At 41.6% G+C, this 20,423-nt stretch overlaps 1 protein-coding gene across 1 annotated transcript in view; it reads right to left on the reverse strand.

Moving 5' to 3' along the window:
- Positions 1–20,423, reverse strand: part of LOC121706234 (sodium channel protein type 4 subunit alpha B-like) — a 108,445-nt gene that overhangs the window by 53,253 nt on the left and 34,769 nt on the right. Inside the window, exons 16-18 of the mRNA XM_042087788.1 lie at positions 7,639–8,055; positions 3,590–3,710; positions 1,270–1,424 (exon numbers count right to left, since the gene is read on the reverse strand). Of these exons, the coding sequence (XP_041943722.1) occupies positions 1,270–1,424; positions 3,590–3,710; positions 7,639–8,055 (693 nt within the window). The remainder of the gene's footprint in view (positions 1–1,269; positions 1,425–3,589; positions 3,711–7,638; positions 8,056–20,423) is intronic.

The following is a 20,423-nucleotide window of genomic DNA, read 5'->3' on the forward strand; positions in this document are numbered from 1 at the left end:
GAGGGGTTAGGTGCCTTGCTCAAGGACACTTCAGCCGTGCCTACTGGATGGGGTTCGAACCGGCAACCCTCCGGTTACAAGTCTGAAGCGCTAACCAGTAGGCCACGGCTGAGCGTCTCAAGTTTTTATAAACGCAAGGTTCGTTGTAACGGTCAGTCGCAACGTTCCATAGGGAAACATTTTAATTTGAGCGCCTGGAGGTAAAAAACGTGTCAGTCTGAACGCCGCCTTACGGTACGTGTCCATTATTGCGGCGCGTAGACGCTTGCAGACGCCTAACCCTCTCTCCCGTCGTATTCGTGGGCACGTATAGGCTAAAGTGTATGGTGTAACATTTTATTTTATTTAATTACACAATGCCAGCTAACGTAGGCTACAAAAGTGGAGGTAGCCTACTACTGTTAACATATTTTATTGAAACACTCACAAATATCACTGACATGGTTCGTCAAAGGACCTTCTGTCTTGGTTTAAGTCGCCAACAAGGTCTTTTTGATAGGGTGCAGTGGCGAACTTGTTCTAAACTTAATGGCTTCGCCACTATATAGCTTAACATATTTTCATGAAACCAACACGATTATCAGGCGGAACAAATATTTCTGGCAGGCTATTGTAGACTAGAGCAAAGGACAGAACTTGTTTACCGAAGATGTACTTTCATTAGCATAAAGTTCAGCAGAGCCCAGAGCCCAATGCACCGCCTCTGTTTGAATGGCAAGCGTAAACCACGCCTTGCCGCTCTCCATACTTAAATCAATGGGCTATGTGCGGCGCGGTGGGCTTTGACGCGATAATGGACACGAGCCGTTAAGCATGTGCTGCGCTCGCCGCTTGGTTGGTCTTGTTTGAGGTAATGTTCCAAAGATTTTTGTTGTGCTTGGTGCCGGGCTCAGCGCAAAATACCCATGATTTACAGCGCGCCGCCGTCAAAGTTCAACATGGTCAAACTTCGGCCGCGGCACATGCAAGAGCGGCAAAGCGACAAAATGCCGCTTGTGCTGCGCTTTGCTTACGTCATGTAAATGTGAAAAGGTTGATTGTGGGCATTTCCGATGACAAGTTGAAAATTACAGGGAATATCCAATTTGTCCATTCAGACAACAGTAGCATTAGCATACATGTATGGTATTCTTGACAAATAACTCGAGCCAGATTTATTGCATGTGCCAATATGAAGAGTAGATAATGTGTGTATCGATACACTTGGCCAATAAACTGTTTCTGAATCTAACTCAAATGTGTAATGATGATATTTAAATCCCAGCTTACCAGAGCACCACTGCTGAGCAGGATCACAAAAATAATGAAGCCCTTAAAGTACTTGTTCTCCACTATGGAATAGCATGTGCGCCGAAAGGTACACCAGGATTTCCCTTTACCCTGGGTGATATCGAGGGCCAGGCAAGGACAGCAGTGGATACAATCTGTGAGCAGGGAACAAGAAAGAGAAGAGGGGGCTTTGTAAATGCTCTTTATGAAGGTACCACAAAAATATACAATTCTAAAGGGTTTATAAATGATTTATAATTAGGTTGTTAATAAGTTTGTAATGGAACCGAGCGGAAGTTACCATTAACAAATGTGGGTGTGGCCAAAGAAGCAGATACAGTAGTGAAGATGGACAGTAATTTATTATTCGGCTTGGCTCGAACAACCAAGCAGAAGAGTCCATAGAAAAATGCACAGAAAAATGTTAATAATAATCTTCCAAAATTGTGATATTGAACCAGTATGAAAAATCTGCTTTAGCATCTAATCTTGCGAGATTGAACCAGTATGAAAGATCTGCTTTAGCTTCTAATCAAAATACAGCAGCATTGTAACAGTCATTGTACTCACAGTACCCTACACATCACATAGGCCAGATAAGACCAGACTAGACATAGGGGAACATATACCTGGTGGCCAGCACCATTTAACATAGACAGGTAAACACTAAACAATCAATTAACACACAATAGACAAGACAGACCCTGGGCCACAAGCATAAATATATATAATTTGTCACTAGCAGAATGAGCTAAATACATTGTTAAATAATAAACTTGGTTACATGTGGAAAGACTAATCATCGATGCGGCTTGATCAGTTCCGTCTCGAAATACCCCACGATCAATTAACCTAATGGAACGGTCCAATACCGCCCGGAAACAATAAACAGTCCATGCGATGCAGTCGGCCCTCCTTTGCCACCGGACCTTCAGAAGCTGGAACGAGAGGACGCCATGAACGCGAATCGGTAGCTATCGGTTGACAAACATTCAAACTTGTGTCTAATTCAGACAAACAATAAATGTGCCACCATTGCTAATAGCTCCGTGTTGTGTTGTTTCTTACACATCTTAAAAGTGCTAGCCACATAGCAATGGCCCATGTACGAGTGTGTGTTGTGTGTGTGTGCACAAATATCAGCTGATGTGTAGAGGACGATTGCTGACAGTTCACCAGTCATGTGCGGTCGTAGCTAGACCGTCACAAAGTTGTTAAGGCTTTACACACCATTAAAGCCTCCCTGTGTAAGAAATTCTCCCATCTAGTGGTTAGGAGTTATATAGCAACCGACGTGTCAAGCGCTGCCTTGTTAAGAACGGGAGCAGTCACACATCAAAACTGGTACTAGTTCTGGACTCCTAGGCACGTCAAAGCATAAACCTCTCTCTGAATAAGCGATAACAAGATATTAATAAAGTTTTGTGTACTATTTTATTGCCATTGCTTGTGTGTGATGCCAATGAAACTCTTTTTGTTTCTTTTTGTCTGTTAATCGAGCTAGCTAACGTTAGCACAGTAAACGGAAAGGGAATGGGAACGGCTTGTTATGTTCGCTAGCTAGGTAGCAGCTAAGGACTTTGGTTACACTTGTATATTGTAATAACACACGTTCAGCAACTTTGTGGTAGTCTGCTAGTTCTAGCAAAACTATGTTAGGTTAGCTTGTCAGCTGTCTCTGGGTCTAGAAACCAGAGATCAAGTGAGATGGTGACAGATCAAACAATTTTCTCTTTATCTTTTTCGTTGGAAAATACAATTTCAATGTCGGATTGTTATTTATGACTTAGAAAATGGGTTCGTAACTTACATTGCTGAATGTAAGGAAAATCTGCAGATTCAAGCTAATGTTTTTTCTATGCATGCAGACGCCAAAGACTGAGCTGTATTTCGCATATGTCCCTTGCTGGCCACTGTTATTTTAAAATGGCGCATGTACATGGTGAGTCGACACTGCACTATGTTGATGTAAATGAGGATTTCTAAGCCAATAGGTATGCTTCGATTTGGTAGTGGTGGTAATTAAACATGAATGGCGCCACATTTATTATGGGAAATGTTGATTTTGTTAACAAACAACTGAAAACGTTACACAGATGACCTTTAATACACTGTAATATTCCAGACAATAAGAGCCACAGTGACATTTGCATTGCAAACAGTATTCCCATCTTCACCCTCCAATCTCATTAGTTTTGGTTACTTTTTAGTATGGTGATGACACCATGTGGCGGTCATATAATGTACCGTTATGCATTAGGAACACAGAATGGACAACTGGACGCATATTTATCACATCGCTAGTGACTGTGGGACTTACTCTCGGTGAGGCACTCCTGAGGCTGAGGCAAGTCTGCCCTTTTCTCTTCCTTCATCTCCTTTATAGCAGGACCCTTGTCCACCATACTGCTTTTTGAACAGTTATCTGCATGATCCTCCTGCTGTAACATGGAGACAGACACCAAACATTTAATACTCTGAGGCCAGCAGCATGGGTTGTCAAGTCAACTGTAACTTGTAAAATATTTGTGATAATATAACAGTACAGTACAGCATAGCAGTGGCGGAACAAGTCAGAGCCGGGCCGGGGGCGGGGCACATGACCGGGCCCTTCAGTAAACTCATCATAACATAATTTTACAACGTAGGCCACAAATGACCGCAACAGCGGGTCTAACAAGCGTCAGCGCCACAGAGAGCAACTATGTAATTTTGAAGTCCATCGAACGTACATGAAGTGTAACCAAGAGAACAACAACAAAAACATTAGGCTACATGACCCCTAATAATAAAACAACAATAATACGCAACACTATTTGAAGGGCATACGACGAGCCTTGCGCTCCGCGAACTTGTCCACGATGCTCTGTGTATGTCCATTTTCTTTGCTCTCTCATTCTCTGGTGGGTTTTAATGATCTTTAAAGGAGAATTCCGGTGTGATATTGACCTAAAGTGTGTTGAAACATGATAACGAGTGTGAATGTATGTCTCATAGCCCATCTCGGCTTGTCCCCTGCACTCCAAAATCTGGCGCTAGTTAGCCGATGCTACCAACAGCTTTTTCAATAGTGGTGCTTCGGCATCGGGCTAGCCATGCAAATAAATCACTGTTTTACACCATTTACGAGGCTCAATGTATCTCCACACTTCATTGGTAGACTTCCGAGGGCCCTGACATTTAAAACGAGACATTGAGAACTTTGAAAAAGCACTGGTAGTTTACTTACAATACGATTTATACAGACAGTATCTTCACAAAGTTTAGCGTTTGCAGCCATCTTGAATTTAGTCACGATAAGTCGAGCGACGAGTAAGAATGAACAGGTATGATAAGGGATCAGATTCCAAAAATAATTCCGTGGAAATGCATGGATTCTAGTTGCTGCTACTGGAAGAAACTGGAATCCATGCATTTCCACAGAATTATTTTCTTTAAGTCACACTTTAAGTCAATATCACACCTGAATTCTCCTTTAACTTGGAGAATGAGTGCTCAGAGGTTGCAACGGTGACGGGAAGAGTCAAAAATAAAATTAGGGCGGTGCAAATCTCACTGAATGCAGAAGTTACTGCTGGGTGGTTGCATTGGCGGAGCGAGGGTGTGGTTTCGGGGGCTCAAGCCCCGAATCTCTTTTCAAAAGCCCCGAATATTTTTTTGTATGTGTTTTCAATTTCCAACGATTCTAATTTCTAATTTCACTTCCCCTCGGTTTCTCTATAAATGTTACAAAATGAAGCCTACTATACTAAACTTCAGAAAGACAGGAAGTTTGTTGTACTGTATTCTGTAGTCTGTAGTCTCAATGATGAGCCGAATCAGAAGATATACCTGTTGTCAGTTGAGTTTGTTCAATTTATTGTAGGCTAGTAGCCTAGGCAAATATGAAACGGAGATGTAACGTGGCTACAGGCGGGATTTTGAACTTGCATGTTTCATGCATTTTAGGGCAAAAAATACCATGGGATTGATGTGTTCTCCATTTGAGGAACGTAATAAATTGCGGACATGCACAGACAGCTCAGACACAGAGCGCATATAGGCCTAGGTTAGGCTACTTTCACTTTCTAGAGCGCATTCATTAGGCTACGTAAAATATGCTTCATACCAAAACAACGATCAAACATTATCAAATGTATCATGACGTGTTGTCACAAAGACTTACTCCAATTAGAAAATCGAAACCAAAATCATGTAGGCTAAGTGTAAGTGTTCTCTCATTGACGCCTGTAGGAGACAATATCGTTGATCCAATTTTGTAAATTTGCACGTCGTAAAGTTCAATATGAGAGTTAAAATAAAGCCAGTCATACAGCAGAACATTTTATTCAATATTTTACACCTACTAAATCATCAAAGTAAATTTCAAAACTTTTCAGCAACCATGAGTCATAACTCGTCCTGACTGGGGCAACCTATAAGCCTAATATGTCCCACTCTGATGAAAATGATTGAAAAGAGACCGTTTGCATGATCTTAGCTCCTCCGGCCTTGTGCCGTGGGAGAGGCCCGTCCCACCTTACCCGGAGGTGGGGGAGGGGCGCCCTGGCACCGGGCCCCCTGCGGGTCCCGGGCCGGGGGCGTGACGCACCCCCTCAAGCTCCGCCCCTGCAGCATAGGCAATATAAGCATAGCATATTACAGTAAACTATAGGACCTTAAAGGGGAAATCTGGCGATTTTTCACATAGATCTCCGTTTCTCGAGGTCACGAGTACCGTCAGTACAAAAAACACTATACTCTGGGGGCAGGAACATGGCGGCACAGGAACAACAGAGATCTGTGAGAAAAATCGCAAAGTGTCTTGTTCATAAACTAAAGCGATCATGTGGTTTGTGGGAGCTTTGCACAGAACCATCAATGTTTGCACTTATTGCTCATCATTTTAAATGAGCAAATACAGTTAGCCAAGTTATCACCATTGCCATAGGGGTGACACAAATGTTATTAGAGGTCATCCGCTTTGCCACTATGGCCAGCCATTATAGCCCATAACTAAAACCTCCAAAATACGGTGTCAATTTATTCTAGCTTCAAAACGGGTAGCGACAATGTCCAGGTGAAAAATTGTTGTAGACAGATGTTGCGTGCTCCAGGCTTACATAGTGTGTCATATGGTGGAGACTAGGAACCATAGGTGGGGAAGTAGTTGAGTGACGGACTAGCCGGCGCTCATGTAAACAAATCAGCTGTAGCTTATCAACTGATAACTGATTACTAATTGCACGGAGTTATGGGATTACACTTGATTGGTAGGAAGGGGGCGAGAGGCATGTTGATAAGCCAGGGTGAAGATGCCTGTGGGGAGTTGGTGCCTTGTCTCTGGCTTGTCTTTGTGTGTTGCAGCGTTGGAGTGGTGGATCGCTAAAGGACCGGTGGACGGCCTATGTCGCCAGCTAAACAAGCAGTTTAAACGCAGAACGGCATCTGGTTGTGCCCGGAGAAGGGGAGCAGACTGCGTGATCTGGACCGCCACTGGCCATGACGACGCTGGGGAGAACATCGGAATAACGCTCAATGACGACAGACGGGCTGCCGGACCAGTGATCAGTGTGGAATTACACCTCCCTTACGCAACTGCCTTGGGGGGAGAGAAGTGTGGAGCTTTCCCCCCATGTTGAGCTAAGTGGCCTTTCCCTTCCGTTTAGAGTTATTCGTAGTTTGAGTGCGGGTTGGCTTGTGCGTGATTGGGGGGTAGTGTAACGTAGGGAGCAGAGCATTGGCGCTGACGTGGGTAGCGGGTGGAGTACTACTAGCGGGGGCTCCTTAATATATATTTATTTGGGTATGGGGATCTATTGTATTAAAGGGTTGTGAGCCTCTCAAATTCCTGTAGTGCCACTCAGTGTTCGTGTGGAGGGTTAAACTTCCCCAAGTGCTGTATGACAGAAGTGTGTGTGTGTTTGTCATGTGTTCCAGCTTAGGCCTCCGGTAGAAAGGAAAGGACTGGACTCTCTTCACGGTTGACAGTGGATTAGGAGAGTGGAGGGCCAAAGAATTGACATTGGACTTTTTAATTATATCATCTATGAATATTAATGAACTGTAAAATAAAGACTTGTATTTTCGTACCTATTTCTCTGAGTCTGTGTGTGGGTGCTTCATTACAGCCAAAATTTAAGGATAAATTAATTGTTGGAAACTAAGTTCACATAACCACGACTACTGAACCTGTGACAAGTGCACCTGATCAAGCTTCAATGACAACTTGTATGTAGCTAATGGCTGTTTAATAACATTTGCTTTTTACATCATACATCTGGTTACATATCTCATTGTGAATCAGAAGCAAACCACACACTATGACCACGGAAACACTCACGAATGAAAGAGAGAGAGAGAGAGAGAGAGAGAGAGATTTACACCTACCTTAGTTTTCTCATCATCTTCTGCTTTATGCTCATTCCCTGAAGTACCATCATCATCGTAAGTGTCAAAGTCTGATTCTCCCTTGGCGATCGGCACGTTGAGGACGGGAGTGTTCAGAAAGGATCCATCATCGCTGGCGCCCTGCTTGTTGTCCACTTTCTTTAGCTTAGGCTTGTCTGAGTCCAGATGCTTCAGAACCAAGTTGTTGACGTGATCCTCCTCTCCCCCCCCACCCTTTTTGGGTTTCAGCCCAAGAAGCCTCCTAACATACCCAAAGATGAAGACTTTGGCCCAGTCAATGCCCCAGGTGATTCTCCCAATGGCGATCTGGAGGTTTTTCTGTTCCTGGCCATCCAGTGGGGCCAGGTTATCTCCACTGAAGGAGCTGAACAGCAAGGCCAGGAAGAGGTTCAGAAGCTGGGCAGGAACAGAAGTTACAAAGCATGTTTGTTTATGTAGACAAGAGATGTGTGTGTATTAAATCATTATAATTATTGTTGTTATTATTAATATTATTGGCCTTTATTGTTGTTATTATTAATATTATTATTATATAGCCTTCTTGACTTTATTTGAAACTATTATTTTTAATGAACAATGTAATGCTTATATACTGTAAATCACTTTGGTCAAAACATAAATATAAAGCCCTCTAATGCCAAGGGGATTCAATTGTTCATTAGAATAAAAACCTGTCATGGTGGATATCTGGTGAAATTGAAACGAAAAAGTTTTTATCTTGACTCAGTGTTTACCACCTCACAGTTACGCCACTTCCCTGTCTAAGGAGACACCTTCGTCCAAATGTAATGCCATTAATGGTCGAGGAGGATTACAGGTATAGCATACTTCCAAGGATCCTCATGATACTTTATCAGAGGCCAATATATAGGTATACTTAGATGTGCGGTATATTAAAAGACTTCTGAATGACATCAGTTCCAAATATTGGAGCAGAGATTCTTCTCAACACAAAGCATGTAAAGTAAACATCACTTTCTTCTGGCTGTAAAGTAGTGCCCCATGTGCTCATTACATCTGAACTGCATTATTTTCTTCAGGTCCTCTGGGCTTTCTCAGAGCCTGCAGTTTGTTAGACACAACCACTAGCACCCTGCTCAAGGTCGAAGTGCTGTTCACTGGCCCCCATCTGGCTTTTTAAAAGAACAGGACGTCCATGAACCATCTGTCAAACAAGTATTTTTTGCCATCCCTCTGGTTACCATGAGTAAGTATGCCTCCTCCTTCCCCCAAAATACTTGTATACCTCTACACTTATTATGACCGCTAGCGTAGCGGTCATATAGGGATTGTTAAAGTCATCTACTTCCTGAAATTTTGGTCAACGATACCCTGGACACCAAAACACCAGGGCACATGAAACTTGGTGGGCATGTAGTAACCCCACTAGACTTTTATGGAAAAAAATAATTTGAGGAGGGGGGGTGGTGGGTTGTTGTGTATGGTATGTTGGTCTCAAGGGCCCGCATCAACCTACCCCATAATCACTCATTTGTGATTTGCACCCCCCCCCCCCCTCGGTAAAAAAACTAAATGCAACATTATACTGCTTAAATCGCCCCCATCTTCAGTTGAGATGTCCTGAACTGCACCAAATTAGGTGCAGTTCAGTTAAATTAGTACAGTATGATTAACCTGACATCCTCTGGGGGTATGCCAAGTTTCATAGAATTTCATCCATTGGGGGGCCATAAAATCAATGAAATTATGTGTACATTTAGTGACTACACCCATCGGCCTGTAGATGGTGGTGTTGAGCGAAGAGTTACTGGTAGGGGAAGATGAGAAGAGGAGAGAAGGCAAGGCCCGGTTTCCCGATAACGATGGAGACACGTACTTACGAGGGTTTTCTACGATTCATCTTAAGATCGTTTGTTTGGTTTTTCGAACATGCGTGCACTGAGTACACTGTCAACGTTAATAGTTCTGAAATATCCTCTAATTTGATGGTGATGTCAGGTGACTGCACATCACAGCTAGGCCTACCGTTTAAACTTTGGATCTAAACATTAATTCACATCAATACGAAAATAGAAACACTTTGACATCTGCATGTAGGCCTAAGCATCCCATGTAGGCTATATACCATTCACAGACATAAATAATTGTAATTATTTAAGATTAGATTGTTGCACCTTGCAATAATGTTTCGCGGTGTCACACGTTTGAAGATAAGAAAGTGAGGAAATGTGTAGGCTTAGATTTTGATGCAGCACAGACTACACCACTTGTTTCTTTCTCTGCTTTTAACTCATAGGCCTAATAAAAGATAGCCTACACTTACATAAAGATAATGGCAGACTATTCTGGCAAAGTCTCATTTCATAACTTCATTGCATTATTATCCGCTTTTAATCACATTATTATGACCATTAAATGTAGGCTATGCTATTTTGCACGCTAAAATCTGATTCATCACAAGTAAATACAATAAAGAATGGGAACGTAAGCTGGATCATGTATGTTGTAATTCCCCTGTATGTCCTGTTGGTGACCTCAGTGAGAAGTACAGTACCTGTTAAGACGGTCTTAGCTGGTAACGAGAACTCTAGACCACTCATAGATCTACGAGTGTTTTCACTGCGCTCTTAAGCTACGATGGTTTTGGGAAACAGTCGGCAAATCTTAAGACGTTCATAAGAGGGACTTTACGACCATCTTAGGCTTACGATGCTTTCGGGAAACCCGGTCTTGGACTCTCACACTCTCTCTCACAAACACACACATATATATAAACACACACATATGCACGCACACACACATAAATACACACATGCACGCATACACACACACACACACACACACACATAAATACACACATGCACGCATACACACACACACATAAATACACACATGCACGCATACACACACACACACAAGCACACACACATGCACGCATACACACACACATACAAGCACACACACACTCACATCCACACGCATAGACATACTCGCATGCACACACACATACACACACATCCACACGCACAGATACGCACACACAAACACACGCGCACACAGTCACACACTCACATAGGCACACACACACACACACACACACAGGCATGCACACAAACACACTCACACGCATGCTCGCACACATGCACATCCACACACTCACACGTACAGACACACACATACAAACATACAAACATACACAAAAGTTGCAAGAGTAGGGGATGGAGTAGGAGATTAGAGCCCGACTGATTTATTGGTTCATAAATCCAATTCATTGGTTGAGTGATGGAGGCTAGTTTGATTATTGTTTTTGAGAAACATAAACTCTGTTATACCGAGCAAATTGATAACAGCACTGTATTTGTCTCTTTCGACTGCCATCTCATTCTTTTCGGACCATACTGACAGGAACTAACGCGATGGTTTGCTGTTGGAAGATATACATGAAAAATAACCTGTCTATGATGCATCCTGAACACTGGGACATTTCTGCTTGCTAAATAGGTTTCTCTGCTGTTGACTCGCTCACAGTCCTTGGTGGCCCTGTCAGTGCTTTGTAAAATGTTGCATTAAGACCACAAAAAGTCTACATAATAAATGTGAGTATCTGAGCTAACTTTCATTCCCAAACACCCACTACTACACCATAGTTTCAGTCTTCAATTTCTTGCATTTCAACAAAGGTGTTTCAAGTAAGGAAGAGCATTGTTTAGATTTCAAAGGCTTAAAGTAAAGTAACTGATAATATTTGTAAAATGTTTAGCTTGCATAAAGGGGGAGTCATTAAGCATAAACTGCTCACAGTGTAGTTTGTGGCAATGTAGTTATCACAGAACAATTGACCTCTTTTATTCTTACTATTCTTCCTATTCTATACAATAAAACAAATTACTGTATATGAAGAGCCTTTCATTAGGAAACACGATAGTTAGGCCTATTCAAATACATAATGCCCTATGTTGATTAGAACCTTATTATGGGAGAACATTTTTACATTGTGTTTGTTAAAAATGGCTACCGGCAGATATATCGGTTATCAGTTTTTTAAAAACTCAAAATCGTATCGGCCCTCAAAATCCCATACCGGTCAGGCTCTATAAGGAGATGGAGAAAAATTGACATACAGTACACACACACACACACACACACACACACACGCATCTACACGCAAACACACACTTTCATATGGCGATAGAAAAGTGCCATAAAGCACTCGAGCGATAAAACATGCATATGTATTATATTATTTCACACTCGTAAATATTCACTGCGAGCGCGCAAATACTCTCTGCGCACACGCACTCAGAGGAAACTGCTCCCCGAGCGAGGAAAAATATGCTGCGAGCGAGGAGAAATCTGACCAGTGCTCACTCGAAAATCACTCAGCTCTCTCGAAGTTGATTTCTGCTCACACAAAGTTAATTTCTGCTCTGCTTGGGGGCGGTAACCAGGTTTGGTACTAGCTCTGCTGTGATTGGCCGTGTTTGAAGAGTGAAATTTGATTGACAGCCCTCCTCAGTCTAAGAAGACAACCAGAGACGAATCTTCGAGACAGACAACAACGGCATCTGGCAGTGGGCAGAGGTTTCTTCAGGTAAGAATTCCGTGGCTGAATTAGGGCATTTGTGATGACCGAAAAATTGTGGCTTGTGTAAAATGTCATCTCTGAGTATGTTTCTGAGAAATATGTTAGTGTAGCTTAACTTCAACATTCGTCTTCTTTGTATAGTCTAGAACGTTATTACTTAGTCTGTAATGTTAACCGCTAGCGACTAGCTAACGTTAACTTTAGTTAAGCTTAGAAGCTAGCTCCATGTCTGGCTGGCTGCTGGCAACAATTAGAAGGTCATTAGGCTAACTGAACTATAAGGTGAACGTGCATATTCTGTTTGTTAAATTAGAGAAAGAAACATTTCTGAGAAATATGTTAGTGTAGTTTAACATCAACATTAGCTGTAGTCTAGAACGTTATTACTGTAGTCTGTCATGTTAACCGTAGCTAACGCTAGCGACTATAATGTTAACTTTGCGATTTGATTGACAGATCTCCTTTCAGAAAGCCCGGGAAGTTCCTGAAAGGCGTTTCAACTCTGCGGCTGAGCAGGCATTTTTCAGGTAGGATAACCTGGATTGCAATAGATGAAAATATGTTTCTGAGAAATATTTTGTGTAGTGAAGTAAACTTAACTAGACTGCATTTCCGGCGGGAACTGCGAAAGTGTGCTTGCCCTGGTCCGGTCACCAACGTGAGCAGAACGTGACATACGCTATGCTGAACCTGGCTTGATCCAAGCATTCTAACAGTTGCTTTCAGTGTTGGAGCAGTGGCAATACCTCAAAAGCTCTATTCAACTATTGCCTTGCCGGGTGAATGTGGTTCGTTGGATTTTACCTGTGGCCTGCCTTCGAATTTAGTTTATTTAAAAAATATAAGCTATGAGTGTGAATGTTATATATTCCATCCCCTAATTCTGTTTTACTGGTTTATTTGACAAATAATCTATATGGATTTGCTCTATAAAGACCATTACATTAGTGATGTTTTTTTTGTGTGTGAATGTATTTCACTTAACTCATTGAATGTAGCTGGATACTCATGAACGCATGTCTCTAATAGCCACAATAAGAGTAATTTTAGCAACACCGTATTTTGTGTGGCCCATAACGACCCAGTGGATCATGAAAATGTGCCAAAATTCACATTCCTTGCTTGTTGTTGGTACATTAATCCCAGATTGCCACTTATCTGAGATGTAAGAGTTCAGTATAGGTTTAAGGTCTGGGGCAGGGATTTGACATTCTGTGACTTCTTCATTGAGGGATTGCTTAGCAGCACTGTCCGGTTTCTCATTTCCCCTCAGACCAACATGGCCTGGGACCCAGCAAAAAACTACACTCAAGTTCTGGTTCTTTAGACGTTCTAGTTGATCAAGCTCAGCTTTGGTTGTACTTTTTGCGTGACATTAAAGCCTACTGGAAAGATTTTTAATTGCAATTTAATTGAATGCAATTTACTTTTACGATTAAATAAAATTTATTTATCCCTCTCACCCATAGTTTTCTATTTATTTACAAATGTACATAGGCCTACTGTAATTACATTTATACATAGTTATTCTACTGGTCTTTATACTATTCATCCTGCACATAGACTTATTCTTACTACTCTTATGTTGTTTCTGCACTGCAATGACACGGTTTCCACACTGCACATAGCTGTATGTTATGTACATATCTGTTATATATTTGTCATATTGAATATCCATATTTATTCTGTTTTATTATATTCTGTTAATACACTGCATATATCTATATTATTATTTCCACTATTATAATGTTACTACTACATCTACATACATTATTCTACTTATTGTATGAGATAACTGCTAATACACTGCACATATTTATATTTAATTCATATTACTCTAAACCACCTTCTGTAAATCAACTGTATACTACTGTCTACATTGCACTATATTTCTTGACCTGTCTCTGTATATTTCATCACCTTTCTATACTTTGCATCACATCACATTGCATGCATACTGTAGCTACATGAATCACAGCTAAGATCCTTGGTTGCTATGAAGGCCAGTCGTTCTAAATGGATGGTTGCTATGGCCAAAGACCAGTTATCTCTGCCGTTGTCAAGCGGGCATATCCTAACTTTATCTTATTTTAAACATCTCTATTTTACTTAGCCTACTTCCATACAGTGACTCCCATTAAAGGGGTGGTTCAGGATTTTGGACATAGGACCTCATTTCCAAGTAAGCAAGTGTGATATTTATCAGTGGAGACCGTTTTCAACACGTTTCATCCAGTCGTTCTAATTGCAGAGTTCGCAGGTGCTAGGCTAGCGTAAGTCAACGGTATGTGCTAGCCTGCCACTAAAAACAGTCTTACCTACTCCAAAGGACACTCGAGGCAAATTCCAGACAATCGATGTAAATGTCTGTGTTGATAGAATAGTGTAAGAAATACAACTACCCTCGCATCGCGTTGCAATAGTTATACTTTGTTCCCTGAAGTTGGTAGTAGTCATTTTGCATCTCAGCGGCGGACTGATATTACCAAGGCTACTACTAGGTATCCCCATTGGAGTGCGCTTTACTGTTTACTTTTTGGCGCAGTACTACTAACTGGAGCAAGTATAATTCCGCCGCTGCTAAGACGCTAGTCCCTCAAAATGTAATGCGATCGTTGAAATGCAAGGATAGAATAATGTTAGAAATAAAACTATCAATACAGACATTTACATCAATAGTCTGGCGTTATAATTTATTTGCCTTGGGTGTACTTTGGAGTGGGTAAGACTGTTTTTAGTGGCAGGCTAGCACATACCGTTGACTTGCGCTAGCCTAGCACCTGCAAACTCTGCAATTAGAACGACTGGATGAAACGTGTTGAAAACGGTCTCCACTGATAAATATCACACTTGCTTACTTGGAAATGAGGTCCTATGTCCAAAATCCTGAACCACCCCTTTAAGAAGTGGCCACTTCATTCGCGCTTACCGTGATTCACGCAGCAACATTATTAAATTAATCTGTCATCATATCCTATGCCAATTTTTGCAAAGAGGAGAATCTTTTAATTTGATTCACAATGAAACGTTACATTTAATGTACATGTAAACAATGAGTAGGCTAGTTTTGGTTGTTGTTGGTGGTGTTACTGCATCCCTTAGTTATGCCTACAATGCAAAATTGTTCCCTTGTGATTGTTAGACGCATTTCAAAACATCGCGACGTGAAATGCCACCTCAAAACATTGTTTGTGAATCGGTCTTATTAGGAGTCCTCGCTTAAGCTGTCACAGACTCAGGCGCTACTTCTAGGGCTAAAATGCTTCCTGAATTACTCTTAGTAAAAAAAAATAGGAGTCCTAAAGTTACTAGTGACGAAGTTACAAGTACAAGCATCTCATATCAAATGACCATGGCATTACGCTAAGCAACATAAATTCCATAACGTTACAGCAACATCTCCTCCCTATGACATAGCTAGCTAGCTTCTAGCCACACAAGAAATTAATGATGTTAAATCTCTGCTTAGCATTCTAATAACAGAAGGGGCACATTTATGTGGACCACTACAACATGACTCATTATGTCTGTAACTCTATAAAACACTTACTTCCATAAAGGAAGCACACCATCCAGCACATACACATGGAAACCGATATTTTAGGTAGGCTACATGGCCACAAACTCAAAACGTGTCTCTGAAGCTCTGTTCTAGAATCTTTGCTCTGAAGGCTGCGTTGCTAGGCAACATCAAATAAACAAAATGAGAGTCTTTTCAAGGTATTAAAAGTGTAGGCCTACGTGTGATTACGAATGGATGTGTGTGGTTTGCAATTAGAATAAACAAGAAATAACATTTCCCATGATAAATTACATAATATTTGCACCTTCCTTACTTGTGAAGCTCACACCGTATTTCAAGTATACTAGTGAATTGTAATACAACGTTTCCACCTAGCGTTCAGATGTAGGCTATTTAACATTAACGTGACATTGCTTGCTTATTCTTTCGTCAACTCCATGCTTTTAGGAAAACAATCTTTTTATCATAGTTCCCTCTTCAATGAGCGATTACCAGCTCGTTTTTGTAACAGAGATAGCTGTTTATTGTCCCTAGGTTTACAGAAACACCTATTCATATTAATACGTAGCCTATGGAGTGCTGCCGACCACTGTTCATTATGGCCCAGAATGCCTTGCATGTCTTTACAACAAAACAACACAGTAAAACCTAAATTCCCGTAAACATATGCATTTGCATACTTGTAATATTTTTAATAATACTCTCCCATCATGATATTTAACAATAATGAAAAATTTAAATTGAATACCGGTCAATGTGACAATAACTGTACTACGTCAGCAATAAATAGCTAATGTTCTCCTTACCACTTCAGTTCGTAAGTCCATACTATCCCATGGCAGAGCAAGGATTTCATGATTGGGCAAGGTTGCCCGGAGACATTGTGGCTGCCCAGAGACATTGTGCATACTTGGAAGGCATTGTGACGGATGTACCAGTACCACTGCAAATGTACAAGGTGATAGTTATCAAATAGGGGTGGGTGGTTTGCCAAATGCTGGAAACTTTTGGAATGTTTTCTTTTTTTTTTAGCTCATGCACCCTCACATTTGAGTCCCGAGTTCAAATACAAAATTTGGTATCGATATGTGACAGTGTTCCTGAGACATGGGCGACTTCCTGTTTCGGAGCTTCGCCGCCGATTTCGTTTGGCTGTGACGGGCAAACGCTTTCGAAAATCAAAAATCCTTCTGGTAACTTTTGTGAGGCTTGGTCCAAGGATAATGTACGTTAAGTTTCGTGGCATTCGGACCAAATTTGTGACCTGTGAAAATTTAGTTTCGCTTTCTGTTCAATCCAATATGGTGGACGAACGACACACCCACCTGACGTCATCTTCGCAACCAACTTACTCCGGTACTGACCGGACGTTTTAAAGTTGGAACGGTGTCTCTGTCTCAAAGGGCCTAGGCGCTAGAGCTGACAAAAAATTAGGGAGACGGGAAAAATAAAACTTAAGAAGAACAATAAGTGTGCTGCTTTGCAAGCACACTTAATAAATATAGCTGCAAGCAGCAATGTGGGGGCCAAGCAGTGCGCTATAGCAGGAATGGCGTTGCCATGACATGAAAAAGCACTAACAGCAAGTTTGATTGCAATTAGATAAAGAACGGCTGAGAAATAAGCTCATTTGCTTTATTATAGTGCCCCTTGAGGCGAAAATTACACCAATGTCCTTGTGCGTTCTCACAATCAGCTACCATGTCCCTGGACTTCATACACCAAAGAGTTGCTGAGATGTGAGCTCAATTTGTGTATTACAGCACCCCTAGAGGCCAAATGATGCCAATTTCCTATTGAGTCATCACAATCAGATACCAAGTCCCTGTACCAAGTCTGGACATGTGTGATTGGCTATCACGGGCAACTAAACTTGAAATTAAAAAAATTGACAAGTATCGTTTGTGCGGCTCAGTCAGAAGATAATCTCCACCAAGTTCCTTGAAAATCGGATGAAATTTGTAACCGCTGAAACTTTTCATAGAGTTTGTATTAAATCCAATATGGCGGAGATCCAATATGGCGGAAAGTGATAGGATTGGGGTCGATGAACTCGGGATGGTCCAAAGACTCAGACGCTACCTCAATTGTGAAAATCAGACAAAAGAGTCAAGGATCACGCGCATGAACGCATGTCCAGCATTGAACTGGTGGTGGGGCCAGAGCGTTCAATATATATGCATAAAAATTGCTGTGAGTGATTGGGACAGTGTCCTGACTAATGGTATCGAGTTTTGTTATGTTAACTCAAAGCGTCACGGAGATGTTAGTCCACTTCCTGTTTGGCGGCTTCGTCACCGTATTTGATTGGCTGTCACGGGCAAACAAAATTGAAATGGAAAAATCTGGCAAGTATTGTTTGTGCGGCTCGGGCAGAAGATCATCTCCGCCAAGTTCCGTGAAAATCGGATGAAATTTGTAACCGCTGAAACTTTTCGTACAGTTTGGACTAAATCCAATATGGCGGAGGTCCAATATGGCGGAAAGTGACTGGATAGGAGTTGATGAACTCGGGATGGTCCAAGGATTCAGATGCAACCTCAATTGTGAAAATCAGACCAAAGAGTCAAGGATCACGCGCATGAACGCATGTCCAGCATTGATCTGGTGGTGGCGCTAGACTGTTCAATGTATATGCATAAAAATTGCTGTGAGTGATTGGGACAGTGTCCTGACTAATGGTATCGAGTTTTGTTATGTTAACTCAAGGTACCATGGAGATGTTAGTCCACTTCCTGTTTGGCGGCTTCATCGCCATATTTGATTGGCTGTCACGGGCAAACAAAAATGAAATTGAAAAATCTGACAAGTATCTTTTGTTCGGCCTGGGCAGATCATCTCCGCCAAGTTCTGTGAAAATCGTATGAAATTTGTAACCGCTGAAACTTTTCCTAGTGTTTGGACCAAATCCAATATGGCGGAGGTCCAATATGGCGGAGATTGACGGGATAGGAGTCATTGAACTTAGGTCGGTCCAGGGATTCCAACAGTGCCTGATTTGTGAAAATCGGATGCACCGTTCAATCTTCACATGCGTTAATGCAATCCAGGTTCGACCCATTGGTGGCGCTAGAGTGTTGGGCATAGAGTTCTGTAAATTGGTGAAAGTGATCATGGGACAGTGCTGAATCAGTGTGCCAAATCTCATAACTTAAGACCCAGCGGTTCAATTTCCGGCCAGATTTTGACCTGTTGGTGGCGCTAGACGGCTGGGTTTAGAGGTCTCTAAATGAGTGTGAATGGTGAGTGGAGTGTCCCGAAACTTTCTGCCAAAAAATCTGAACTTTTTAGCCAGGCGCTCTATGGGCTGCCATAGACTCCAATGGCAGAATAATAATAGGAAAAGCTAGTAACTCAATGGGTGCCTTCGCAGCTTCTCTGCTTGGCTCCCAATAATAAAACTTAAGAAGAACAATAAGTGTGCTGCTTTGCAAGCAAGCACACTTAATAATAACAATAAGTGTGCTTGCAAGCACACTTAATAATCACCATTAGTCTTCGTGTATTCTATCTAGCTAACGTTAACGTTAACTTTTCAGGTCTTTAGGCTAACTGAACTATTGTAAGGTGTACCTGATTCCATGGTACTTTGACATTTTTCAAAATTTTAAATGGAGCAACCTACTGGATTCAGTAGGCCTAGCTGTCTATTCCAGACATGGTTAGCATTCTGATCAAACATGAATGCATTTCAGACATTTAGAGTGGCCTTTTATTGTGAGCAGTCCAGGGCACATCTGTGCAACACTTGTCATTACATCTTTTCATAAGTCACACATGGAAAGTAGTTGTATTATGCCTTTAAATCAGCAGGTTTTGGTTGGACACAGATTGGATAATTAAAGAATATGGCATCAGTGACTGGCTATTGATTGACTGGACCTTGGCCTAACTGTTAATAACTACCTCAATAGGGTGTAGATATGAGCTTACACTGTTCCACTGAAAACACAAAAATACAAGAAATGGTTATTCTACAGAACTTTGAATACAGCAAATTTGGTTTTGCTTACTGCCTGCATAAACAGGACATGAGCAATAGTTGAATATGCCTGTCCTGTCCCCATTCAGCTAAGTGTTGTGTGAGTTTGTTCATTATAAATATTGGGAGCATTTATTTAGCTTAATTTGTGAGCACTTGTTCATAGTTTGCAGTAAGTTCAAGGATGTGACATATACCAATATTTCTGTTTTCAGATCTGGAACATTTTGAAATCCTACCAGATGAGGCACAAGTCATTGAGCAGTGGCAGCTTCTGACTTCAAGGACTTTGTTCACCAGCAGACCCCTTGATGATTACCTTTATTTACAGCATTTGCATCTGTCAGTCTTTAAAGTGATCTAATATGTATTGACCTATGTACTAGCTTAGTTGGGGGTCAAGCAGCGAAGCTGCGAAGGCACCCATTGTGTTTCTATGTTTTCTTATTATTATTACGCTTCCGTCATTGAAGTCAATGGCAGCCCATAGAACCGTCTGGTGAAAAGTTGTGAAATTTGGCACACTGATTAGGGACAGTCCCATGATTAATGTCACCAAGTTTCATGATGGCACCTCAAGCACTCTAGTGCCACCAACAGGCCAAAGTTGGACATACGTTCACATACGTAACTTTTGACCCGTATGGCCGATTGTCAAAAATGAGGTATCGTTGGAATCCTTGGACCAAGCCGAGTTCAACGCACTCTATGAC

This window comes from Alosa sapidissima, chromosome 3, assembly GCF_018492685.1.
Source record: "Alosa sapidissima isolate fAloSap1 chromosome 3, fAloSap1.pri, whole genome shotgun sequence".
Lineage (NCBI taxonomy): Eukaryota > Metazoa > Chordata > Actinopteri > Clupeiformes > Clupeidae > Alosa > Alosa sapidissima.